Source organism: Cavia porcellus, unplaced genomic scaffold, assembly GCF_034190915.1.
Source record: "Cavia porcellus strain 051 isolate PalLab524CR breed Dunkin Hartley unplaced genomic scaffold, mCavPor4.1 scaffold_31, whole genome shotgun sequence".
Lineage (NCBI taxonomy): Eukaryota > Metazoa > Chordata > Mammalia > Rodentia > Caviidae > Cavia > Cavia porcellus.
The window spans coordinates 45,970,195-45,995,478 of record NW_026947514.1 but is presented as its reverse complement, the minus strand read 5'-3'; the positions used below and the strand labels follow the sequence as shown (position 1 = coordinate 45,995,478).

Sequence of the window (25,284 nt, the reverse complement as noted above, 5' to 3'; positions counted from 1 at the left end):
GTCACTGCAGGTAAAAGCCAGATGTAGGTAAATGAATCACTAGCTATTTTTTTTTTTTTTTGTCTTTTTCAATTTTTATCAGTACCAAGGATCAAACTCACCAAGGCAGGTGCTTATGCCGCTGAGCTAAACCCCCAGCCCCTACTAGCTATTTCAATACTTTCTTTATAGACAATGAAGTTTGATTCATAATTTTCGTATTTCTCAAAGTATTCTTTTGTGCCCCCTCCCCCAACCATTTAAAATGTAAAAACTACTCTCTGCTCACAGGTTGTTAAAAAACAGGAGGAAGGGCAGATGTAACCTTAGGTTGCATCTTGTACATTCTGACCTAACTTAGATCTTGGAAGATCAGTGTTGATCCTCTCTTCTCATCTCCCATCTCCCTACCTAAGGGTAGTTATGTTACTCTTACTTTGTAAACCTCTTTACTTTCTAGTTCTTCTATTACTGCCATAGTTTAGGTCTGCAACTCAACCGTAGAAAACTACAGTAACCTTTTAAATAGTCCAAATAGTTCAACAGTCCATTCCATGAAGTCTGTCCTCACAAGTTCTGCCAAAGAAATCTGTTTAAAATACAATATAAATCTAACTATATAACAAATGTGCTTGAAAATCTTCAACAATGACTAATCCATAGTCCCAGATCCTGGGATGGCACACAAAAACTTTTCAGTTTTGTTCTCTACATTGTATTTTATGGCTCAATGATACTGTAATCCTGTACTTCTGGGCCTTTACATATAACATTCTGTCAGTGTGGAATGGGACCCACTACATGCATAAAGAGACTCAGTCTTGAAGACTCAGTTTAGGGACTGCTTCCTCCATTAAAGTCTCTTACTCCCCACACATCAAGAGTTGGCTTTGGTCTCTACATTTCTTCCAGACTTTACGCAGATTTTTTCTACAAAACTAACATTTTGTTACTAATTTACATATACTCCCTGCCTAAAACATATGGTACTTAATCTATTTCTCTAATATCATGCTTGGTCACAACTGGCATATAAATATTGTGAATTCAATATAAACAAGTCAACACTAAGACAGACAAATGGTAAGTCCTTTCATCCAAAGCACACTGTCTGCAGTCACACATCACATTCCTTGCCATTTCTCAATTCTTTTCTAATGTAGTCATCTCTCAACATCCGTGGACATTAGTTTCAGAACCCCTTCCCCTGAAGCAAAATCTACAGATGCTCCTGTCCCACCCAGATTGATGTGGTATTTATATATAACTGCATATATTCTTCCTTTTACTTTAAATAATCTCTACAATACTCATAATACCTACTATAATGTAAATGCTATATAAAGTATTATAATACTGTATCATTTATGAAATAATGGCAAGAAAAAAGTCTATATATTTTCAATACAGATCCAATTTTACTGAGTATATGTAATCCACAATTGGTTGAACCTATGGAAATGGACTCAATGAATATGGATGATTGAATAGACCAATGAACATCTCTATCTTTGATATCCTATCCTACTTCTACCTATCCACCCCAAAAATCTAGCTGGCACCTATCTAAACTTTAATTTCTAGCATTACATGTCTAAATAGCCTGCCTCAGAACTTCTCTAATGGTTTAGACATACCTAGATTATACATAAATTTTTAAAATTATAATGACATTTTAGTGTGTCTACAGCTAAGTACAGACTCCCCTGAAAAGGCACTATTCATTTTTGCAACCCTAACATCAGGCACAATGCCTAGCATAAAAGACATGACAAATGTTTACAAAATTAATTAAGGGTGAAATTAAGGGTGAGAAATAATCTTATCTATTCATCTTTAATTCTTATCACATTGATTAGAAAGTATGAATTGAAATAAATGTAGAAGTTTCTAATTCCTAGTAACTCCAAATCCTTAGTACTTTTAGGAAAATAACCAGCCATGATTTATAAATTTCCATTAAAGTTATTTTTCATATTTATAATATAAAGTTTACAGTGCTGATTCATGGAGCCATTACTAATTTCTATTAGCAATCATTATTAACAAAAGTAATCATACAGTTAAAATAATCATCTTGGTTTCAGACTCAACACAAATATCATATAATAAAGTTAAGCAGATCACAATACCGCTTCCATTTTTAGGCTTCTTTTGCCCTGGTTTCTTCTTTGAGACAGCTGTTTCAGAGGGTGGAGTAGGCTGCTTTGTAACTAGGACAGATTCTACTGTTTTGCTAGGAACGTTTGATACATCACTTTCTTTGATGACCTGCTCTTCAGGTAAAGGTTTTTGTTTCTTTTCTTTCTTCTTTCTTTCTCTCATACTACAGGAAGTTTCAACCACATTCAATGGAACAGGTACTACTTGCTCGTCTTCTACAGCGGAAGAATCAGATACTTTAAAGTCTCGATGTACATTCTCAGAATCAGATTCATGGAGGTTCCCATTCTGGATTTCTTTCTTTTTATTCTTTTTCTTCTCTGCCTTCTTTTTATCTGTTTTTGTAGGAACAAGCTTTTGTTCTCTTTTGTGCTTTGCAAGAACTTCATCATATAGTGTTTCTTTCATGAAAAGCCAGAAGAAGAGGAAAATTACTGTAATAACTACTGAAGGAATAAGGACAACAAAATATGTTGACTCATAAAATTCCATGGTGCTTTTGTTAATGTGAACCTATAAAAACCTAAATGAGTGACAAAAAGAAAAAGAAACAACTTCAGTTTTATAAAAATTAACTTTATAAATCTACAACTCCCTTAAATGGCATTTCAGATTAACTTGATCGGCAAATAACAGGCTTGTTACTCAAATCACACACTTGATTATCCTGCCGACAATTCAAACATACTCTGAAGAAGAGTGGCAACAGTGTCTGTAAAGCAGTCTTTCACTTTGAAATCATGGGAAAACATCCTAATGGAAGAGAATTAAAATGTTTTTCCCAAATAACTTTGGTATGTGAATGTGTTGCAGTGGTGATCAAACCCAGGCCCTCATGCATGCTACATATGTGCTCTATTACTGAGCTACAACTTCAGGTACACTTTGGATAATTTATTAATATTTATCTTTTTTCTTTATTACATAATGCTGACAGTTACTATATGTGAAAGTAAAAAAGTACCAACACACTGCGTATTCACTACGGTACTGAATTTTTAATGGAAAAAAATAGTGGTGATTCATTCTTTCATTTACAGATTTAAGACCATTCAGTAACTGCCAGCATATCCTTTCCTGTAAGACTCAGTCTCATGTTGTTATAAGATACATCAAGGATTTAGAAATACAATAAACACAAAATCAAAGTATTAGAATGCAGCATTAAGATCAATTAAAATTAGATTATTTTTTCAATTCTGATCTTCAGATTTTAGATACTGGTATTCCGGTAAGAATGCATAAACCATATAAAAGTGCCTTATAAACCAGGCATGGAGTTGTAGGCCTGTAATTCTAGCACTATGAAAAACTAAGGCAGGAGGATCACAAATTCAAGCCTAATCAGCAAGAACGTGTATCAGAAGAGTAAATAGACTGGGAATATAGCTCAGTAAAAATGCCCTGCATTAAATTCCCAGTATTATCCCCCCACTTCCAGTTGGCTTATATTCTGTAGGCATCCAAAATATGTTGTAGAAAAAAGATGTTTAACACAGATATAATTAAATCCAAGAACATACTGAGGGTAAAGAAAATTTAAGACACTTAACTTTTGCAGTTTTAATGTATAAGTGTTACAGCTTGAGTAGATGTCCCTCCAAACCTTTATGCAGTCAGAGGTGGCTGGGTCCAATGTGTGATTACTAAATGAATCCACTGACTGATGTGGCATAGTTTTGGTTGTGGATAATGGGAAGGCCCACAGTGGGCTAACTGCTACCCATCCTAAAGGTACGCAGCCTGGATAAAATGTAATGGACAGAAAAAGTGCTGCTGTTCCCATTTGCTGCTTGCTGATTATTCACTACTTCACTGCCTTTTGCCCACAATGAACTGTTTCTCCTCTGTAATGCCCCTCTGCATGCCACCCTGCCTTGGAGCCAGGATCCTATAAGCTACAATGAACTTTTCTTCCTTTACCTTTGGGTGCTGGGTATTTTGTCTCAGCAACAAAAAAAGTAACTAAGACAAGGAAGTCTTTAAAACAGGTAAAAGTAAAAAACAACAAATTCCACTGGGCAAGGTGGCACACACCTTTAATCCTAGCTACTCTGAAGCTGAGATAGGAGGATTGGAAATTTGAGGTAAGGTAGGCAATATATCAAGACCCTCTCTCAAAATAAAAACAAGCTAGGAAGTTGCTCTACTCTAGAGCACTTGCTTAGAATGAGTGAGGCTCTAAATCTGATCCCCAGTTTTGCTTTTGGCGGGGAAAAGCTGTATGTATATGAATAGGTATGTATGGGAATTGTTATTTTAAACCTTAGAAAATATGCTTTTCAGGTTGAATAAATCTGAGATTACTGAACACAAGGCTTCACCAGAACCATTTTAACAGAACTTACAATTTTGTAAGACAAAGCTATTCTCACTTGTCTGTTAACCAAGGAAGAAATAGGTGTATTATTAACATAATGAACTTGAGTTTAGTATATTTAACTTTGTCTTTTTCAATTAATTTATAACCCATTTTAAAATGCAGAACATGCTTGATTCAAGCTGTATCAACAATGACCCAAGTTTGAAAACAGAAATGAGACAAATAACCTGAACAAAGTTATTTGTTCAACATACTATTAAACTTTGCGATTGAAATATTTAACACGTTGCATACCCACAAGCAATTTTTAAACAGCATTAACACAACTCCTGACTTACAAGAATAACACAACTGAAGGACAAAAGGAACTGTGCACTAACAAAATACTTAAGGAAAGTTAACTTAAGGAAAGTTGTTCTTCCCTGACAATTCACATTAACATGAACTATCTAGTCTAATTGGTTAGACAGATTTTACTGTGCTTAAATTGACCAGTAGGTCAATTAGAATACTTTAAAAACTAGGGTTCTTTGCTTTTTAAAAAATGTAACATCCAGAGGATACACAGGGCTGTTCCACCTGGCTGGGGGAGAATGAAGACAAAACAATGAATCAGACAGCTTGTTCCCAACCTTTCTGGCACCAAGGACCAGTTTCGTGGAAGACAATTTTCCATCAAGGCTGGGTATGGGTGAAGAAATGCTGGTGAGACAGTTCCAGGAGATTCCAGCAAGTTACATTTACTGTGCACTTTATTTCTATTATTACTGTGTACTTTATTACTACATCAGACTATCATAAGGTGCACCAACCTAAATCCCTTTCCTGTCCAGTGCACAGAAAGGTTCCGGCTCCTATGAGAATCTACTGGTGCTGTTGATCTTGCCAAGGAGCAGAGCTCTTGGCTGTCAACCAAGTGATGGGGAGCAGTGGGAACCAGATGTTTAGTTAGCTTGTCCACCACTCACCTCCTGCTGTGCAACCTCCTTCTTAAAGGCCCTCACCCCTATCCCATCCTTACCCATGGATCTGAAGATGAGGCTATGGGATTTAGCAGCAGATACACACTGAAAAAAGACATCAAGTCAGAATCAGAAAGGCCTGATGAAACAAGCAGAAGCCCTATGCAAACCTAGAACAGAGGAAAGCATAATCTATGATCAAGCAGAGTAAAGACCACAAGTATAGAAAAGCAGCAAATATTTAGGGGAAAGAAACGTCACGAAACCACAGAGCAATGAAACACTGATTCCCCAAAGGTTCTGATTAGTTTCTAGTTTCCTTTTCCAGGCTCCGTACAGACCTCGAGGTATCACATTTCTTGTCTTTGGACTTGCATGGGATTCCCTTCATATAAGTCAATTTCCCTCCACTTGAGCTCATCTGGGTCTCAATCTGCATTTAGAGGGGCCTAACATTAAGAATCAAGAAAATGCTTCATTCCTTTAACCTAACAATCCTAATTCTTCATGCTAAGAAATTTACTTGTTAAAAAAGCACATATAAAGATGTACGTTATAACATTAAATAAAAACTGAAGACATATGTGTGACATCAGAATCTACTCAAAATACATCTATTAAAACCATAGACTTTCTGTTCAATTCTGTTCCAAGTCAAATGCATAATTTTACTAGTATGATCAAAACATATTACCTATAACTAAAGATCAATATATAAAAATGTATGTCAGAATTAAGGGTACAGTCTGATTTATCTTAACATTATAAACTTTGTTGAACAGAAAATTAGCATAAGTTCAATTCCTTGGGTATCACAGCTTTTTGTTTTTGCTTTCTTGTGGAACTGGAGAATGAATTCAGTGTGTTCATACTAAACTACATCCTTGTCTCTCCCCTCTCAACTTTAATTTTTGAGGAAGTATCTCATCTACCTGTTTTAGTCTCCCAACTAATTGAAATACTTTATTTTTGAGTGACAATATAAATCTTAGTAATAACCATATCAATTAATACACCTCAAATTTACATGATACCCACAGGCAACAGAGTTATACAAAAAGCAAAAAGGATAAAGAGGGATACCAGCAGTGAAATACAGGGGAACTCAGAACAAAACAAAACAGGAAGATACTTAAAAGAGGAAGGGGCAATGAAAAAATAAAAGAGGGCTGAAACAAAGACAGTTTAACTTTAGATGACAGGAACTATGTCATTACATTTTTCTACATCCACAATAGGCAATTTAATGTATGTATGATGAGTTGACAACATGGAACAGAGGCTCTACTTTTAACAGTTGACAAAGGCAAAAATCACTAAATATTAATGATTTCTCCCATATAAACAGGAGCTCTCTATGATATTAATTACTTTTTCACCATATCACAACTCAATCATAGTAGATTTCAACAGGAAAAGGATTTCGCAGTCAGGTAAAACAGGAGGGAAAATAGCCACAGGATCCCAAGAAGTCAAACTAAAACTACTTCAAGCCATGTTTCATACTAATCTCTAGTCTCACTTATCTTTTGCTCATAAATCCTTCAAGAAACTGATGACAGTTACCAATCCTTTTTCTTAAGGAAAGTATACATATTCTCTAATATTTACAAATTTCAAGTTTCTGGACTCCTGAAGCATGTATATGAATCCCAGCTTTAAACAGGCTCTGGAATAGAAATGAGTTTTTGAGTGGGAAAGAAGGAACATGAATTCAACAATCCAAGCAGGTTTATTGCTAAAGCTAAAAGGTATCTCTGCACAGGCAGAACAGAGAAGGTGTCTCTTTACAGGCTGAGGATTTGTTTTAGTTTCTTGGGGGGGCTGTTTGAAGGAGTGGGTCAGAGAAAGGGGGCTTGATGTGGCCTGGTGACGTATCCTCAGTCCTAAGGTGACTGTTGGTGAACTTGTGTTTCTCTAAAATAGGGGGTAGTCTCATTTGAACTGATGGTGTCCCTCTCAAGCTCTATCATTTTCATCTTGCACTACTCTACAGAACTCCAAAAACAGTAACATAACAGAACACAGATGGAATAGTATTGTGACTCAATAGTTGCTTAGCATATGTGAGGCTCAGGGTTCAAACAAACACAAAACAGAACAAAAAAAAAAAAAAGAAGAAAAAAAAAAGGAGTCTAATCAACCAATGTTAAAATTCTATTCACTTGTTCTCCTATAATATACACTGGTACTTACAAAACTTAGGTTACATTACTGAGTTGAATTCTATACATGCCTCAGAAGGCCAAAACCTGTTTATATTAACATAAATATTTGAAACACAAAATTTTAATGACAATTTTATCTAGAGACAATTACCAGAATTTCAATCAAGCTGCTTTAAAACCAAAGGATAAAGCTATATATATATAAGAAAGAACACACTGATGCTAATGGTAAAACAATAATATTACTTCGGTCTGGGTGATCTACATATATCTATTTAAAATAGTTAAGACTGTAATACAGCAAAATACATAACAAAAAGCATCTTATGTTGAACACAATTATATATTCATAGTCTGAGACTATACAGAAGAAAATGAGAAGCCTTTTTGAAGGGAATGAGTACAAATATTTTAATGCTGTTGAACTTTTTAATCGGTCTTTCACATAGTAACAGCAATTTAAGTACTCTGTATGTATTATATTAAATTTCTTTAAAAATTGTTGCCTACACATTATAAAGAAAAAATGAAACAGTTTGATTAAAAATTTTTAATTCTATTTTCTTACTACTGGGGTATGTCAGTTACCCTTCCTTGTGTGCTGATTTCCTTGAGTGTTTAAACAAATCACACACATACACACACAACCTAGTAATTTGACAATTTTTTTTTCCTGTATCAATACAGTTGGGACGACTTGAGAGAACTATTAGAAAACTTAACAAATCAAAATTCAAGACTGAAATCTGAACATAGGAAAGTCACTCTACATTCACTGATACCAAAAACATACAAGAAGGCATATTTACCAAAATACACATTTACATATCAATTAATTAAGGAAAAGGTAGTTTTTAATCCAAGAATGCAAGGTCTCTTAAAAGTTCCTATGAAACAATGTTGTCTGGACCACTAAACAAATATTGTTTTAATAAATAACACATACACGCGCTACCATTTTATTCAATGCACAACGTAGTTAAAATATTGCTAAGAATAGCTGTGAAACCTGAGCTGAAAATCACTATCACAGGTTCTTTATGAAAATAGTGGTCATAACTAAAAACAAAATCTGCAATCTTATCACCTTGAATTGACGTATTTCACATTCCAAACATGTCACCATTGGTACCATGCTTCCTGTCCTTTAAACTCTCAATAAATCTTACACTGACTTCTTTTTAAACTGATGTCAACAGTTTTCAAGAAAAGCAATTCATCTAGCAGTATTCCATGCTGTTAAGATAGCGTCTTATTATCAATTAGATTTCCATTTCACAACAGAATTATATTCAATATTTTATGAACTACCAAAATTAAAGATTAATCGTTATACAGCTGCTAACAATCAAAGTAAGCTTCAGATATATCCTGAGCATAAGGTAAATTATCTTAATAAGACTGGTACATAACACTATAATGATGCATTAAAATAAAGTCACGATGTTGTAGACCACTACGAGGCAGCTCTGAGCAGGATTTAAATTTTACTAATTGGCTTTCTATGTTTATCTGTGAATCTGTTCTAGGCCTAGGCCCCTTGCCTGGCGATGGGAGCTGATTTATAATAAGTGAACCTCTATGAGTCACTGGTCCTGGCTGAGGCCTGTAGGGGCCTGTGAGGCCAGAGATACCTCAAAGGGCAAGATAAGGCCACAGCTGTGGGCACTTAGCTCCAACCCCAATTAACAAGATAGAGACTGCAGCTGGAATTATTCCTACAGTCTCATCCCCACCATGTATTCATGATAAGACAGTTTCACTGAATTGACTTGATTCATTACTTGGAAAAGACCTTGAAGTGACTCCCAAGGTCCTGCTCATTGACTGCACTTTCCTGAGTTTCCCCACCCCTTGTTGTTGGACCTAATAAATAAACTGCGCGGCTCAGAGAAGTCTTTGTTTTAGCCATTGGAGTCTTGAGCTCAACTAAAGGGTTTTGACCCTCCTGGAGCCCTAAAATCATATAACTTGTCTCAATTTATTTAAACCTCGCTGTACACTCATTTGGAAGATCAGGGATCTAGGTCAGAACCTGATAGAAGAGTCTTGGTTTTTGGTTCCAATACTGCCTTCACTTAGGTTGTGTCCTAAAAATTGGTATTGACAGGTTTCTCCCTCCCAACTATTTAGGGTCCAAACTATTTGCCTGATTTTAAACATGTCAAGCCAAAAGATGCAATTGGTCCCAAGTTGGTGGTGCCCAGAGTGCAGGTGGCAGAAGCAAAAGTGTACCCTCTTTGGTGGAATGCTCCCTCAAGCCAAGCTCCTCAAGACTGTCAAAGCTCATTTCCAAGGTACCAATCCACAACCCAAACTGAGAACATGTGATAAACCACGATGAACAATAAGAAGCAAAAATAAGTTACAGAATTAGACCCTGAAAGACTGAAGATCTTGGGTCCCCCCCCCCCTGCCGCAGCCCCGTAGTAGGAGTTGAACCCAGGGCCTTCACAAAGAGCTACATTTCCAGCCCTTTCCTTATTTTTTATTTTGACACAGGGTCTCCCTAAGTCACTAACAGCTGGAATTAGCACAGTGCACCACCACACACAGCAAGATTTTGGAATAATTGTAACATGTTATCAGATAGAGGTAAAAGGGAACTGGAAAAATTAGCAAAGAACAGAAACTGTCAAAAGTAGGCAGACTTGAATTAGTGATTGAAAAAATGACCAAATAAAAATGATCAAAATTTAAAACCTAACAAAGGCTCAGTGACACCAAGTGCAATTACTTCAACAGTTCACATAAATCTGATGAAATTAAAGCAGACAGAAATACTTGGATAGAACAACTAACAAGACAAAAGCACTCCCTAAAACGTGGTATCCACACTTTTAGTAGTGAGATCCTGCCAGTTTAAAAGTGAGTAAACAGACCAACCCCATGCTTTGAATTTGGCAGATTCCATAAATAATGAAATCAATCTCTCTCTAAAATCAAGAATATAGGAATAATGCCAGATATGGTGGTGACACTTGTAGTTCAGAGGGTAAAAAGCAGAAAGATCACTTGAGCTCAGATGTTCAAGGCCAGCCTGGGTAATATAATGAGATCCCTTTTCCCCCCCAAAATAGAGACTGGGGTTAGCTCAAAGATACAGTGCTTATGTAACATATTCAAGGTCCTGGTTTGATGCCAGAAACCACAAGAAGTAGTAAGAAAGATAATTCATGTCTGAAAAATTCAGATATGATTTTGAAGAATATAAAGCACAATCAAAGTATTAGTTGGTAGGAAACAACTATGGGTTCTAATTAAGAAACTCAAGGAGCTACTTTCTAAAGTTCAAGATAAAGTACTTTAACTTCTCCCTGGTAGCAAATCTAAAAATGTTCTTGTCCTTTTCTACTTTCCCCTGTCCTTCATAATTCAGCACAAATCATGTCTATGTATATGTCTTCCACAATAGTCTTTATGTCACCACCATTCTGGGAGGTTTTGAATAGATAACAGTAAAAAAGTCACAGATCCTGAACTTAAAGAGTTAATACTGTACTAAGGGGAAGATGAACTAGTAATTAATATACATACAGTAAATGAAAATGAAATATGGAGCCAAGAGTGAAGAGAACAGAGCATAGGAATAACAGTAGTTTGATATTAAACAAAATGGTTAGGGAGAATTTTCAATTAAAAATGTCATTTGAAAAAAGACAGCAGGGTCAAGTCACTATCCGTACCTAACCCTATGAGACAAGAGAAAAGCACAAAGATCCTAAGAGAGGAACATCACTGAAAAACAGGCAATAAGGACTATAAGGTTCCTATTGAATGAACATGAGGAAAAAGCGAGGAGTTTAAGGGGATTATTTAAAAAACACAGCATTTGACACACGTTATTGGGAGGACTATGTCTAGTAAACTCAGTAATAAGAGAAACCAGTGGAGAATTTTGAGTAGGAAGGGTTAAGGAGAAAGTCAAAGCAGGGAAAACTGTTAGGAGACAACTGAAATAATCTAGAGCTGATCAATTTGTTAGCAGGTTAGGTAATAAATAGCATTTAGAATCTATATACATTATGAAGGCAGAGGCAAGATGGTTTGCTGACATATTGGATGTGAGTTATAAGAAAATAAGCAAAGCCAAAGATAATTCCAAAGCTTTTAGACCAAGCGAAAAACAATGAAGTTGTCCTTTATGGAGATGGAGAAACATGGAAAGGGTATGATTGGGGGGTGAGTATCGGAGTTAAATTTTAAGTAGGTGGAGTTGTGCAACAGGAGATAATACAAATTTGGAAGTATTCATCATACAGATTATACTTCAAATCCTAGCTTGGATAAAGTTATCAGAGGAATGGGCATAAAGATCAAATCCCTGGAGTGTGCCACAGAACAAGTCAATAAAAGGAAGACAAACAATGTGCAAAGGAGAGGCAGGAAGAAAATCAGTAACATACTATCCTGGATGCTACATGAAAAAAGTGCCAAATGGTAGTGGTAAGTAAAGTATAATGAAAACTGCGAATAGGGTTTTGGAGTTGGCAACATAGACATCATTGATAACTTTGACCAGAGCAGTAGAGTAGTGCTAGTGAGAAGCTGAAATGCATTCAAGAATTAGAACTCCAGTGTGTGTGGACAAATACTTGCAGTAGTTTTCCTGTGAAAAGATGCAGTGATGAGATGAAAAACAGAGAACTTGAAGTTAGAAGTTTTTGTTTACTGATTTTTAAAGAGAAATTATGGCATGATCACATGCTGACAAAAATAATCCAATAGAAAGATAACACTGATGGTACGTGACAGTCAAGAGGCAATTTCAAGAAACAAAACGTAGTGAACGACATTGGCTTATTCAACTCACCTACAGAAAAATAAAGAAGGGTGGTATTTAAGGTTTTTTTGTTCTGAGCTGGGGCCTCACTCTTTTGCCCAAACTTAGCTCAAACTCCTGAGGCTTCAGGGCTCCTCCCTGCTCAGGCCCGTGCCACTGAAAAACAAAGTTATTAGCTGCAAGGGTAAAAAGGTGGTGTCAATGGTCCTACAAAATACAATAATATAATTATTATATCAATGAATTTCTTATAATAATCATGTTTATTTTTTATTCTCCACATAAATTTAAAAAGCTGACAGTAGAATGCTGAGCAATGCTCAAAAGTAGACTCAATGACTTTAAATGAATTTGTGATCTAGGAGTAGAGCAAGTATATAGCATCTATCAACTAGAACAAAAAAATCTAGCCAGGATAACAAAAAATCTAGCCTGGGTATCAATGTGGTCCTATGCCTACAGCTAGTTCCCCTAAAATTTTAGAGCAGTTATTCACCATGTACACCTACACATAATTCTATGAGATAGATGGCAGCCTGTCTTATCCAGATAATGTTTTGTATATATGTATAAAGTACTTGAAGAAAAGTGAATGGATTGATTCTTTTTATAGACCCCTTTGTGTTAAAATGTTTACAAGTATGTTACATCTGCAGTAAAATTTTTTAAAACTAAACAACACTACAAATATGAAAAACATAATCCAACAAGAAAACCAGGCAAAGTGTTAACCATTTTCTGAAATACCATCGAAATACAAAAGTCACCTAAATTCCTATTCTGTCAGTTACTATCCCAAAAGTACAGTGTCTCCAAACATTATCTTTAAAATAAAGAGAAAAAAGATTCGAAGTAACCAAAAAACAAAATAATGTATTAAATCACACTCTAAAGTCCCTAAGATGGGAACTCTCATTTACATCTTTTCTCAAATTAGCTTTACAGACTACACTGAAATCTCAAAGCTGTTGTGTAAGTCCTCCTTTTAAACTATAAAAGTTACTTCTATCATTCATGTCCTACTATACTCATCATTTCAGCAATATCCCATTCTGAAGAACTGCTACCACAATCTGCAGTGAAGAACGCAATTTAATTTTTCTCCCTGTTGCACCACTTCAAACTTCTCTATTTTTTAATCAAGTTTAGTTTCTTCCTTTTTAAGAATAGATAAATCAGGGCCAGGGATATATAGCTCAGAGGCACAGCACCTGCCTGGCAAGTGCAAAGTCCTGAGTTCAATTCTTGGTACCAAAAAAAAAAAATTTCACTTTCTCTAAGAAAGTGAAAAGGAACTGCATAGTTGGCAGCTCCTGCATGTCACATTCTTACCAGTTAGCCTCCTGCTTACTCACCATACGCACACCAGCCCATTTTCTCAGGAAAAGGCACTACTACTCATTCACAGATACTTACATAAGAGATACGATAGCTAAAAGTTAATTCTATAAAGGAACCTAATTTTTGATGGCTAAGACAAACTGAACACTTAATTCCAAGAATATTAGTAACTTTTCTGGCAGGTAGGGGTGGGGACAGAACTCAGAGCCACAGCATCGAGCATACTAACCACAAACACATTACCAATGAGCTACATGCCCAGCTCCTAATAATTGTGTTTAAAAACTCAGTCTTTCAAATCTACATAAAATCAGTTTCCAAAGACAAAAGAATATAGGTCATCAAAACTGTTCAAAAACTACATTAGAACATGAAATTTATACCAATAATGTAAAACAGCTCTACTGTGTACATAAGCTTTCTTACCCTCTAAAATCTCTAATTCTGATCTGCTTTGACATTTGGTAAGATTTCTGAGTTACAAAAGGCCATCTAACCCAACTAGTCATATAAGACATTGGATGGAACCGGGGTGACTCCAATAAACTCTTTGTATTTTTTTCAGAAAGATATTAAACATAAATTTCTAGTTTTGAGTCAAAATCTTACGTCCATATAATTTCTCTTTGTGGTCTTCTCTCTACCCTAACCTTATTAATGTCCTAATGTCCAATAGTAGAACATAGTATTGTTCCAATAACTGATGCTTGTCCCCAATGAAATTTACCAGCAAACAGAAAAATCACTTCAAAATCTGCCACTCACAAAAATGTATACCTTAGGAAGTTTGGCTAAGATATTAAAGCTGAACACAACACTGTAAAATAATCTTGGGTGCATTGCCTTAGGTTACTCAGTAAAAAAAAAAACTAATGATTACTTGTGCATGCATTCAGGAAGAAACTAATAATTAAAACATCATTTCACACACAAGAAATGTAAAACATTCACGTGGTGGATGCTTGTAATCTCAGCATTAGTGAAGCTGAGGCAAGAGGACTGTCAAAGAGTTTGAAGTCAGCCTGAGCCACATAGTGAGTTCAAGACCAGCCTGAACTACACAGCAGGATTCTGTATCAAAAAGCAAATAAACAAAAAAGGAAAAGAAAAAAAGAAAATGCATACTATCCAAAATGACTCTAAAGCTAAACAACTGAAAAAGTTTGCCTTATAAAAACAAGAATATTTACAACTTTGCCCAACAATAGCCATACAAAGGCAACAGAAATAGCCAAAGTTTAGTATATTATCAGAGTGTCACTTCAAATCAATAGGATATACACAAATGAGAGCTATTTGGGAAAGAAATTAAGCCCCCATGCCAAGTACATACAGATCAAGATTTTAAAAGTTACATTATAACAGAGATAAAGGAAAAGGCACAATAATACTTTTTTCACTTAAAAATAATGTTTTGTAAAGCTTTTCTTGTGTCTCATATAAAACTCAGAACCTTAACAGAAAAAGACTGGTAAACTTAGTTGAGAAAATAGATTTTACAGCAAAAATAACTGACTAAAGTCAGAAGACCTATAACAAAGCAAAACTAATTTTTAAAAAAATTACAAAACTCTGGTTGCCTTACAAGTATCACTAAAATTTGAGAAAATTTAATGAGAAAAATAGTACTTTTTTTCTTTTTGGGGCGAGTTTTTTTTTTGACACTGGGTTTAACTATGCAGTTCAGGTAGGCCTTAAACTCACTTTGTATCCCAGGCTGACTTCAAACTCAGCAATCTTCCTACTTCAGCCTCCCAAAGGCTGAGATTATAAGCAAGCACCACCATTATCTGGCCAAAATTGTACCAAGACTACATTTTTTAAAATGCAGCCTCAGTAGCATTAAAACAGGCATATTAAAACAGTATACACCCTATCTGGAATTAGGGTACAAGGCAAGAAGGTGCAGTGAAGATCACCAGGGAGCTAGTAAACTCGGGAAATAATCAATACACATACCTAGGCCCCAAGCTGGTAGGTGTTTCCCAGTGTATACAGGAAAAGATCAGTACCGCAAATTCTGAACACATGTAGTTCATTACACTGTACTGATTATACCTCTGAAAGGCCACTAAAGATTTTATGTTTGTGGATGTTAAATCTTTTCACTTTAGTTAGCAAGTATTTAAAGGCATAGCCAGAGTATGAATATCAGTACTCTCATAAAGTCAGTCTGACTATAACTATTACAAATTTTAAGAGAAATCTGCAAAGCCTCAAAGTATAAAAATAGTGCATCCTCTTCAAGAGAAAATTATTTTCCTAATAGTTTATGCCATAGACACAATCACAAATACAAAAACCTACTTGAGCATGTTCACTGTAAGCAATTCAACTTCATAAAATTAGAATCTTGTGCCCAGTATTAGGGAAATGACTAAAAAAGGTTGAAATAGTTTCACATGCAATATGCGAAGACATTCAAAATATATTTTAAATAAAGCACACACAAAGAAAATTCTCTTTTGCAAGAGAATACATACACACACACACACAGAAAACCCTTGAGAGGGACATAGCAAACTTACTAACTCTGTGGTGACATCTGAGTACTCTTCATGGTCATTTTTCACCCTGTATCCTTCTGAATGTTTGTATTTTCTTACTGTGAGCTCATTTTACTTATATAATGTTAAGCAAAACTTAGTATGTTTTCCCTCCTCCATCCTGGGGATTGAACTCGGGTCTCATACATGCTAGGTTAATGGTCTACCCTGAGCCACACCCCCAACTAGTATTTTTTTAAAGTATAAATTAAAACACTGAATGAAATCAGGTATTGTGGTGCATTCCTGCAACCCCAGTACTCAGAAGGATGAGGCAAGACCATCACCAACTACAAGGCCAATCTAGGCTACACATAAAGAAGATCCTGTCTCAGAAAACCAAATTAATTAATTAACTAATTAACTGCACAGACTGACTTTTAAAAACTAACTTGGATTGTCCACATGTACCAATATGAGCTTTTCTCTCCCAATTAAAAATAAAAATTATTTGCTTTAAAATAAGTGAATTTTTAGTGTGGGCATATAAAATAATAGCTGACACTGTTAATTCTCATTTAAAGGTTTTGTTTTGTTGTTTCTTGAGACAGAGTCTCTGTAGGCTAGACTATCCTTCTATCCTTGAACTCACTACTTAGTCATGGCTAGCATTGAACTTGTGGCAATCCTTCTGCGTCAGCCACCCAAGCACTGGTTGGTATAACAGGCATAGGCCACCAACCCTGGCTCCCACTTAAGGTTTAGACAAAAGGACACTAGTCTGCAACTCCTTGAAGAAGTAGAAATAACACAAGATACCTAAAACTCAGACTTTCCAGTGGGTCCATAATCTCGACTCCTTGTAGCTGGAGAACAGAACAGCAGGGGTGAAGGGGAATATAAAAAGAACTAAGATGTGTTACATACCTGTACCAACTCTCCATGGTCAGTGTAATTATTATGTATTACAATCACATACCAACAAAAATAAAAGTTAAAAGAAAGAAAAACGTGTTTGGCTTTCTAAAACCCAAATAAAAACATCTCCACTAAGTTTTATAACCATGGATTCTGAGATTTGCATCTACAGCCTGCCAGTCCAGATTGGCAGTACATATCCCACACACACACACATTTGTCCCTACCAACAATATTAATTTAAAAATGACTCAGAACTATGAAAGTCTTGGGATTCTTAAGAAGGAAAGAAACTCCACCAGAAAAAAAGTCCTTCTATCCAATCTAGCCCTTACAGAAGGTAAACTTACAAAAATGAATATGAGCTGGTAGATAAAAACAGGACAAGGGAGTATATCCCAAAGAACTCTAGACAACAGAATATGAGAAACTGTAACATAAAATTATGCCAGGTATGGTGGCACTTATAATCCCAGCACTTTGAGGCTGAGGCAAAAAAAATCAAAAGTTCAAGTCCAACTGAGGCAACTTAGCAAGATCCTCTCTCCAAAACTAAACCAAACCAAACCAAACCAAACCAAATAAGGCTAAAGGCTATGGATTCAATTCTTGACAGAAAGATCAATTCTTAGAACCGCAAAAGAAATACAGAATACTGTATTCATTAAAAAAGATAGAGACGAGAAAGTCTGAAAGAAACTCTGTAAACTATACATGCATACACACATAGGCACAAACACAAGTGCTTGAAAATTTAAAATTAAAGAAACTAGTAATGTGCAAGGTTTAAGAATCATCAAATAAGAAGACACATCTGATAAGAACAATGTATCACAAAAGGACATAAGGAAAATATGTAAGAAAAAATAATACACATATTATTTTTAATACACACAGTAATAATACACACAGGATACAAGTGGGTCTAGTAAAATCCGGTGAGAATTCAAGGAGAGAAAAGAACAAAACAAAGATTGTGTTTGGTGGGGTAAACACTTAGAATTTTCAAAATCTGTTGAAAAACATTAATCTTCCAAATCAAGAAGGCCAACAAAATCTGGACAAAATAAAAGACACACTTAAAACAATTCTGTGTCCACACTGTAAAATTCAAAAGATGGCAAGTCTTAAAAGTAACATAGGAAAGATTAGCTACAAAGAAATTAATATAGACTCATTACTCAGCAACAGAAGCCAAAGAATAATGGAATAAACTCTCTATAGAAACAGTAACCATTAACACAGAATCCTACATTGAGCTAAATGCTGGAATACCAGTTTTCAGAAACAGCATAAGCCTTTCAGCTATGTGTAACCAACAAAACTTAATATTAGCAAATAACCCTTTTAAGAAATTTACTAATCCAGAACATTTATTTTTAGTTAACACTTCTTTTAACCAGAATATGACTAAGAATAGTCCAATACCCTCTCACTAGAAATTATAGCACACCTGTTTTGTTTTGTTTTTCCCTAATAAACATTTCAGTAAACCAGGAAAAAAAAAAAATGCCAACAAATTTTTTTTCCTCTCTGGGCCCTCAATTACAATCTTCTCATTACAGTACAAAGTGATATGGAACTTGACTGCATTTTATAATGAAGTTTAATAAATAATACTAAAGCCTAATTAGAAGATTTTGTAGTTTATTTCAATATCTACATTTCTACAGTTTACATAACAGTTTTTATTTTAATATCTATTCCATAAGCAAATGCCTGTCACTGGTATTTAAGAGGAAGCAAAGGTTACAAAGCCTGTACAAAACGCAAAAATGTGAGGAAGAGCAAAATCTTAAACATACTCTAAAATAATTTCAAAAGAAGAAACTAAAACAAGGCAAAACACTACTTCCCTATTCTCATTTGTGGACTTTTCTGAAACGTGACTATTGTTTTGTTGTACTCTAAGAAAAACAGCTTCATTATATTTGTATTATAGCAAATTACCTGTAACATGGCCATACCGTATATATGTTTTCCTTCTCCTTCTGGGTGACCTAATTGATATGTTAATCAATGCTCTCATCTGTAAAGAATTGTAAAATCTTACCTAATTGATATGTTAACCATTGTTGCCCTCTACAAATACCAGATGTGGTGCTAAAATAAGCTAACAGGGGTTGTTAATTACTGTTTGACTTCTCTATTCTCTGCTGAGGAAACCAGGATGTTTTCCTAATTTAAACTTGTTTGAAGGGTAACTTGCTTGTATGCAGGGAGACTTGCTTGTTAGCACAACCCTTACCTGACCTTGTTCTTCCCCCCACCAAAAAAGTAATCTCGCTGTATTTCTGTTCTGTAATGTGCCTCCTGTTCTGTATGCATCAAAAGGGTTAAGTTTCAAATCCTTGTAAAAAACGTAAGTTTCAGCTTCTTGTAACTTTCGACCCCTTCTCACATGTTAGCACTAAGGAGCTGTCCTGAGATAATTAACTTTCTACTTTCTTCTCCAAATGTTATTGCAGATGTGCTATTCCAAGATAATGCTTATCTGCAGGATAGGAGTAACATGAAAGGCACCAAAGGCTCTTGATGTTGTCAGAACTAAGTGGACAGCTTTACAGTTTCCAGATTTGGGTCAACAGCTTAACAGCTCTGTGGGTTTGTGTCACCCCCCCCCCTCCAGCTTTTAAAATCCCCTTCTCCAGTCTCGGGGGCGCACAGTCTCCAAATTGACTCCTGGAGGCTGTGTCACCAGGCCTGGCCTAAAATAAAGCCTTTGCTCCCCAAATTTCAATGTCTTGCTTCCTTGGATTTTATTCCGGGGTCCGAGTTATCACAGTTTTTTGTTTTATCTGTATTTTGAGACAGAATCTCACTGTGCAGTTCAGGCTGGGCATGAACTCACTGTAGCCCAGTCTGGTCTCAAATTCACAACAATCCTCATGCCACAGCTGGGGTTACAGACATGCACCACCACACCCAGCAAAATTACGACTGTTAAGAAGTTTAAAGAAAAAAAATATTTTAAAAAATGAAGTGATTTCTCCTCATTCAATTCACCAAAGTTAAGAACAATATTCCTTTACATTCTCTTTCTTACATGGTCATCTGTCTTGGTTACTTGGCTACCTTTCTCTCATCGCTGGGACAAAATACCAGACAGCCAAAATAAAGCAAAGAAAGGTTTATTTAGCTTACAGTTTTTGGAGGTTTCAGTCCACATCAGCTGACGCCAAGGCAGGGTGGCATGGCACTGAGGCAACACTTAAAGGTGGCAGCCAGCAAAAGCAGCAAAAGCCAGGACGGAGAAGCAAGCCTCTTTTCCTCCCTTGTATTGTATGCAGACCATCTTCCCTCCAGGGCAGGTGTAGCACTCACAAAATCTCCTGGCTCTCTCTTGCACAGCAGGAGAATACTGACAAACTACAACCCTGGCTCCCTGCTGGGTCTCTTAAACTTTTCAAGTTGACACAACTTATCAACCATAACCTCATCATTCCACAAAACTACTTTAACAACTGCTGGGAGTTGCTTACCCAGTGATAGTTTACTGTGGAACCAAAAGCACAAGTGCCTAAACAGGAATGTTCCAAGCGCCTGAGAAATGTCCTGAGGGCAACAGAGTGCCAGAGGTAAATAGGTGTTTCAGCCCCCAAAACATGGAAAACCAGGGGTCATAAGAAATGAGCTAGTTAAGAAAACGGGACATCGTATGACAAGTATATAAATAAACACAGTCTCTTCTTCCATCCTGAGAAGGGTCCACCTGACCCTAGCTTTTGGTCTCTCTATTTTCTTCATCCTCTGGTTGTTCTTCCCTGGAGAACTTGGAAAGCTCTCAGAGCTACCAACAAAGCACTATGGACTAAGGATACATTCACTGAAGTATCCCGACTGACTCACACACAAGAGTTAGCTCACACCATGCAAGTTGAAGTTGCCCAGCGAGTGGGGCTGCCCTGCCTTGTCCGCGTGCCCTTTGTCACCTCTTACTGAGGGGCCCAGTCCCAGTGACTCAAGCACAGTACAGCCCCTATGAATTCTGGGAGGAAAACAAAGTTTATCTAAACATACATAACTTTGTCTAAGTAGTCTTTGCAAGGCCTTCTCTCTGAATTTCATTTCAAAACCAAACTTTATAATTTAGTATACCCTATTTGCATTCACTAGCACACTAAGACAAAAATCAACATTTTATCACAATATATACTTTACTACAAAATGTTCTTGAAGCCACAAATGTATCAAAGAAAAAATTCAGAAGATACAGTAACAGTGAACTGCAAGTAATTATATTTTAACATGTGTTTAATGATAAGAATGAGTTTACCAAAAATGCATGGCTGCTCCTTTAACAACAGCCCAAAGTGTAAGAAACTCAAGCCAAAAACAATGAAAGAAATTATTTCATTAAGAACACTGTTGGGGGAATTTAGCTCAGCAGCACAAGCATCTGCCTTGCAAGCAGACAGTCGTTACGTTCGATCCCTGGTACAAAAAAAAAAAAACAAAAAAACCAAAAACACTGTTAGGGAGCTGCAAGAAAAAGCAATCTTTGACATTTTACCAACTGAATTTCTCGAAACTTAAAGCTGGCTTTTGTTAACATAGTTGAAACACAGAATGCTGGAAATACAGTTAGTATAGCAATTGACTAGTGCATGCAGGACCCTGAGTCTGACACCCCACCAAAAAAAAAAAAGGAACATCAAATACCTTCAAATATTATGTCTGGAAAGATACTCTTCAACAGAAATTTGGGGTAAGAGCCTGAAAGGGGATCAGTATCAGAAACCTAAAATATAGCGACAAGTACATGTCCCTATCGCATGGCCTGCCCTACCTACTTGGGATTCTCCTTGGACACCATGTGTAGGCAACTGCCAACAACCACACAAAAACAGAAAGTACCACACACTACATGTCAGGTCCCATGAAAGTGCCTGCTTTGATCACTGTTAGAATAGTTAAGGAAAAAGTAACTTAGGAGGTCTCATGTTTTAAAAACACCAAAAGTCATAAATTGGTGAATTCACTTCAGGTAATCACAATGCCACTAACTAAAAAAATGTATTTATGTCAAAAGCACTATAAAAGAGTACACTTCTCTTTAAAATAAAAGTTACTAAATGAGAAAAATCCAGTATTATATCCAGTATTATAGAATATCTGATTTTGGAAGACATTTGCTAAAGTAAAATATCCCTCAAGATAACACAGCTGGGAAGTAGCATAAACTAAGAAATATTTAAAAGGTTTAATAATCATATCCCAAAGTTGCCAGTTGTTAACACTTGAGAAAGTATCTTTAATCAAAGGATTCTCTGTTCTCAGACCCACTTTACTAGTATTTTAATCAATTACACAAATAAAGATAAGACAAGCTTGCCAGTTGATAAATGGTATGTTGAACACAAGGATGAGAAAACACAAACCAGCTAGTGTTTCACAAAACAAGATAATTTTCTCCTTTGCTATTCTTGGTTACTCTTTAAGTTTACTAGCTAAAAGCAGAAATTCCAACAACTTATTTAGATAAGCAGGGATATCACTTTATTAAATCTATGGGCCTACTCCACATAATGGTTAGGTTAAATGGTTTTCATCAAAATGGCTTTTAAAAATTACCACTTTTTGATAGTTTAAAAAAAATTACCACTTGTCAAGCACTGACCACTTTTGGTACTAGTCACTGACTATACAAAGACCAGAAAAAAGTAAAATTTTAATGTTATAATTTCAGGCAGGCACACTACACTCAACATTTCCGGATTCAGCACTCATACACAAAACCCTGAGTGGAAACAAAATAGGTTTTAGGAGTGCCTCACTATTCCCACCCTATATCTGCTGGTTTTCAACACTGCAGATCTTGGAAAGAAACCACCAATTCAAAAACATGAAGGAAGATCAGGCATGGTAATGCACACATGTAATCCCAGCACTCAAGAGGCTGAGGCAAGAGGATCACCACAAGTAAATCTGAGGCCAGCATGGGCTATATAACGAGTTCAAGGTTCATCTGCACAACATTGTGAGACCTCCTCTCAAAACCTAATCAAACCAAACTAAGAAATGCTCCGAAGCACTTTATTTTTCCTTATTCATTGGTTATTTGGAATTGAGGGGGCTTTTTTTTCTTTTATTTTCTTTTCCTTGTTCTTCTTTGAGATTTTCTGCTATACTTATCTAATTCTATTAATTTTCTTTTATGCCTTACTAGTATCTTCTACCACTTCTACCATTTTCTCATCTTGTCACCTTTTTATTTTTTAAACTTTACCTCTTTAATTTCCTTTCCTACTCTCTTCATCATTGTTATTACTGAGCTTTATTAATCTTTAGCTATTTAGTAGATTCTACGCTATTACTATTGAATTCTTTTCTGTTGTTAATAGTGACAGAGTTGTTGCATGTAGTACATACTGTGTATGTATTATAATTACAGACGTTTTCCATTGTTAAAGAGGATACAGTAGTACCTTTTATTAGCTCTTCTGGTACAACAATATTCAGTTTGTCTGTGACTCCACTATGTTTACTGATTTCATTGCTACTGCCTTGGTGACACAGTTGTTGCTATTAGTTTTTACTGTATACCAATATCCAATTTATCTTTGTGTCATCAATAATACAACACAATATATTCTTTTCAACAGAAATGAGTGCTGGCCAATTATAATGTACCCCCTCATCTTAATAGAGGGTCAGATCTTGGGACAAAATCCTATAGCTAGCCATGCCCACAGCATGTTACTGGAAACCAAATACTAATGTTTTTCACACTAGTAAAAGTATCTTTCTACTATAGTCAACAGCCAAACAGCATTAAAAAAAAAAAAAAAAAAAAGGCAACAAAATGCCTCCAAAAAACTCCCAACTCCCCCAAAGCTGACAGACAGGGCACAGATATAAAGGAAATCAATCAAATCAAAAGCCAAACAATTGAATTTACAAAGTGGTAAGAGGACACCAAAACCGGGAAAAAAAAGATCAGTAAGATACATAGCAAGCCAAAAAATGATATAAATTAACTAAGTAGATAATGGATTTAATAAAATGATCAGTGATCCCACAAAAGACACTAAGAAAGTGCTACCTGAGCTTAAAAAAAGATGAAACAAAACATGAAATAATCAGTTTAGCAAAGAATGAGAGTCAGGAAAAGGTACCAAATAGAAATCCAGGAGACAAAATAATTCTATTGAAAGTAGCAGAATTTACCAATGTAGGACAGGGTAGCAAAATCATATATTCAGATACTTAAAAATAACATGAGAACATCAAAAAGTGGATCCAACAATTACTAGGAAACACAAACACTAACATTGATGAGAACTACTGAAAAATCAGAAGACAGCACAAATGGGATAAAAACAGCTTACAAAAATATTTAATAGCAGAAAATCTTGCAAGTATCGGAAAAGAATTTAACATACAGATAAATAAGGCACACCAAACTCTAATAACAGAAAAGAACTTCTCCAAGAGCATCATAGTCAAAATCTACAAGTCCAACACAAGGACATAATTTTAAAAGCTGTTAGAGAGAAGCAAACAATGACTTATGAAAGTAAACCAATTAGAATTATAGCAGACTTGTCAGTACAAAACTTAATGGACAAGAGAACTCTGATTGAAAGTTTCATGTCTTAAAAGAAAACAACTTCCAACCTAACTAATTTATCCTGCAAAATTATTTTGAGAGTACCTAAGACATTTCTAACTGCCAAATCAGAACTTCAAAAACTTTCTAAAAAGTAACCTAGAATTCACCCACCCTCTTACTAAGCGCACCCTCTTGGTAAGCGCCCCTGGCATGGGCCAGGAGGAGAACCAGCACTCTCAAGATCCAGCCATGGTGGGACTTAGGCAGCTTATTCACCAGCCCTCTTAGTAAGCGTTCCCAGCATGGACCAGAAGAACCGGCAGCTCCCGTGAGCCTATCGGCATGTGGGCTTCTCAGCCCTCCCCTTGCCACAGAGATACTGGGGATAGATGTCTCAGCATCTCTTGGGAGGATGACCATATGCAATATAGCAAATACGGGGAATTTCCTTTATCTTCTGTTTGTTTTACTGTTGGTTATGTTTCTTCTGCTCTATTCAATACTCTCAATTGGTTTTATAATGTTCTGTTTTTAGTTTGATTTCAGTGAAAAGGTTGTTTTCACTGTTTGGTTATGTTTCTTCTGCTCTATTCAATACTCTCAATT

At 35.9% G+C, this 25,284-nt stretch overlaps 1 protein-coding gene across 5 annotated transcripts in view; it reads right to left on the bottom strand.

The window, feature by feature from the left end:
* Ktn1 (kinectin 1) overlaps positions 1 to 25,284 on the bottom strand; it is a 113,497-nt gene that overhangs the window by 78,537 nt on the left and 9,676 nt on the right. For all 5 annotated transcript variants that reach the window (XM_013155243.3, XM_063241026.1, XM_063241027.1 and 2 more), the window contains exon 2: positions 2,112 to 2,665. In XM_013155243.3, coding sequence (XP_013010697.2) covers positions 2,112 to 2,634 — 523 coding nt within the window. In that variant the 5' untranslated portion in view covers positions 2,635 to 2,665. The remainder of the gene's footprint in view (positions 1 to 2,111; positions 2,666 to 25,284) is intronic.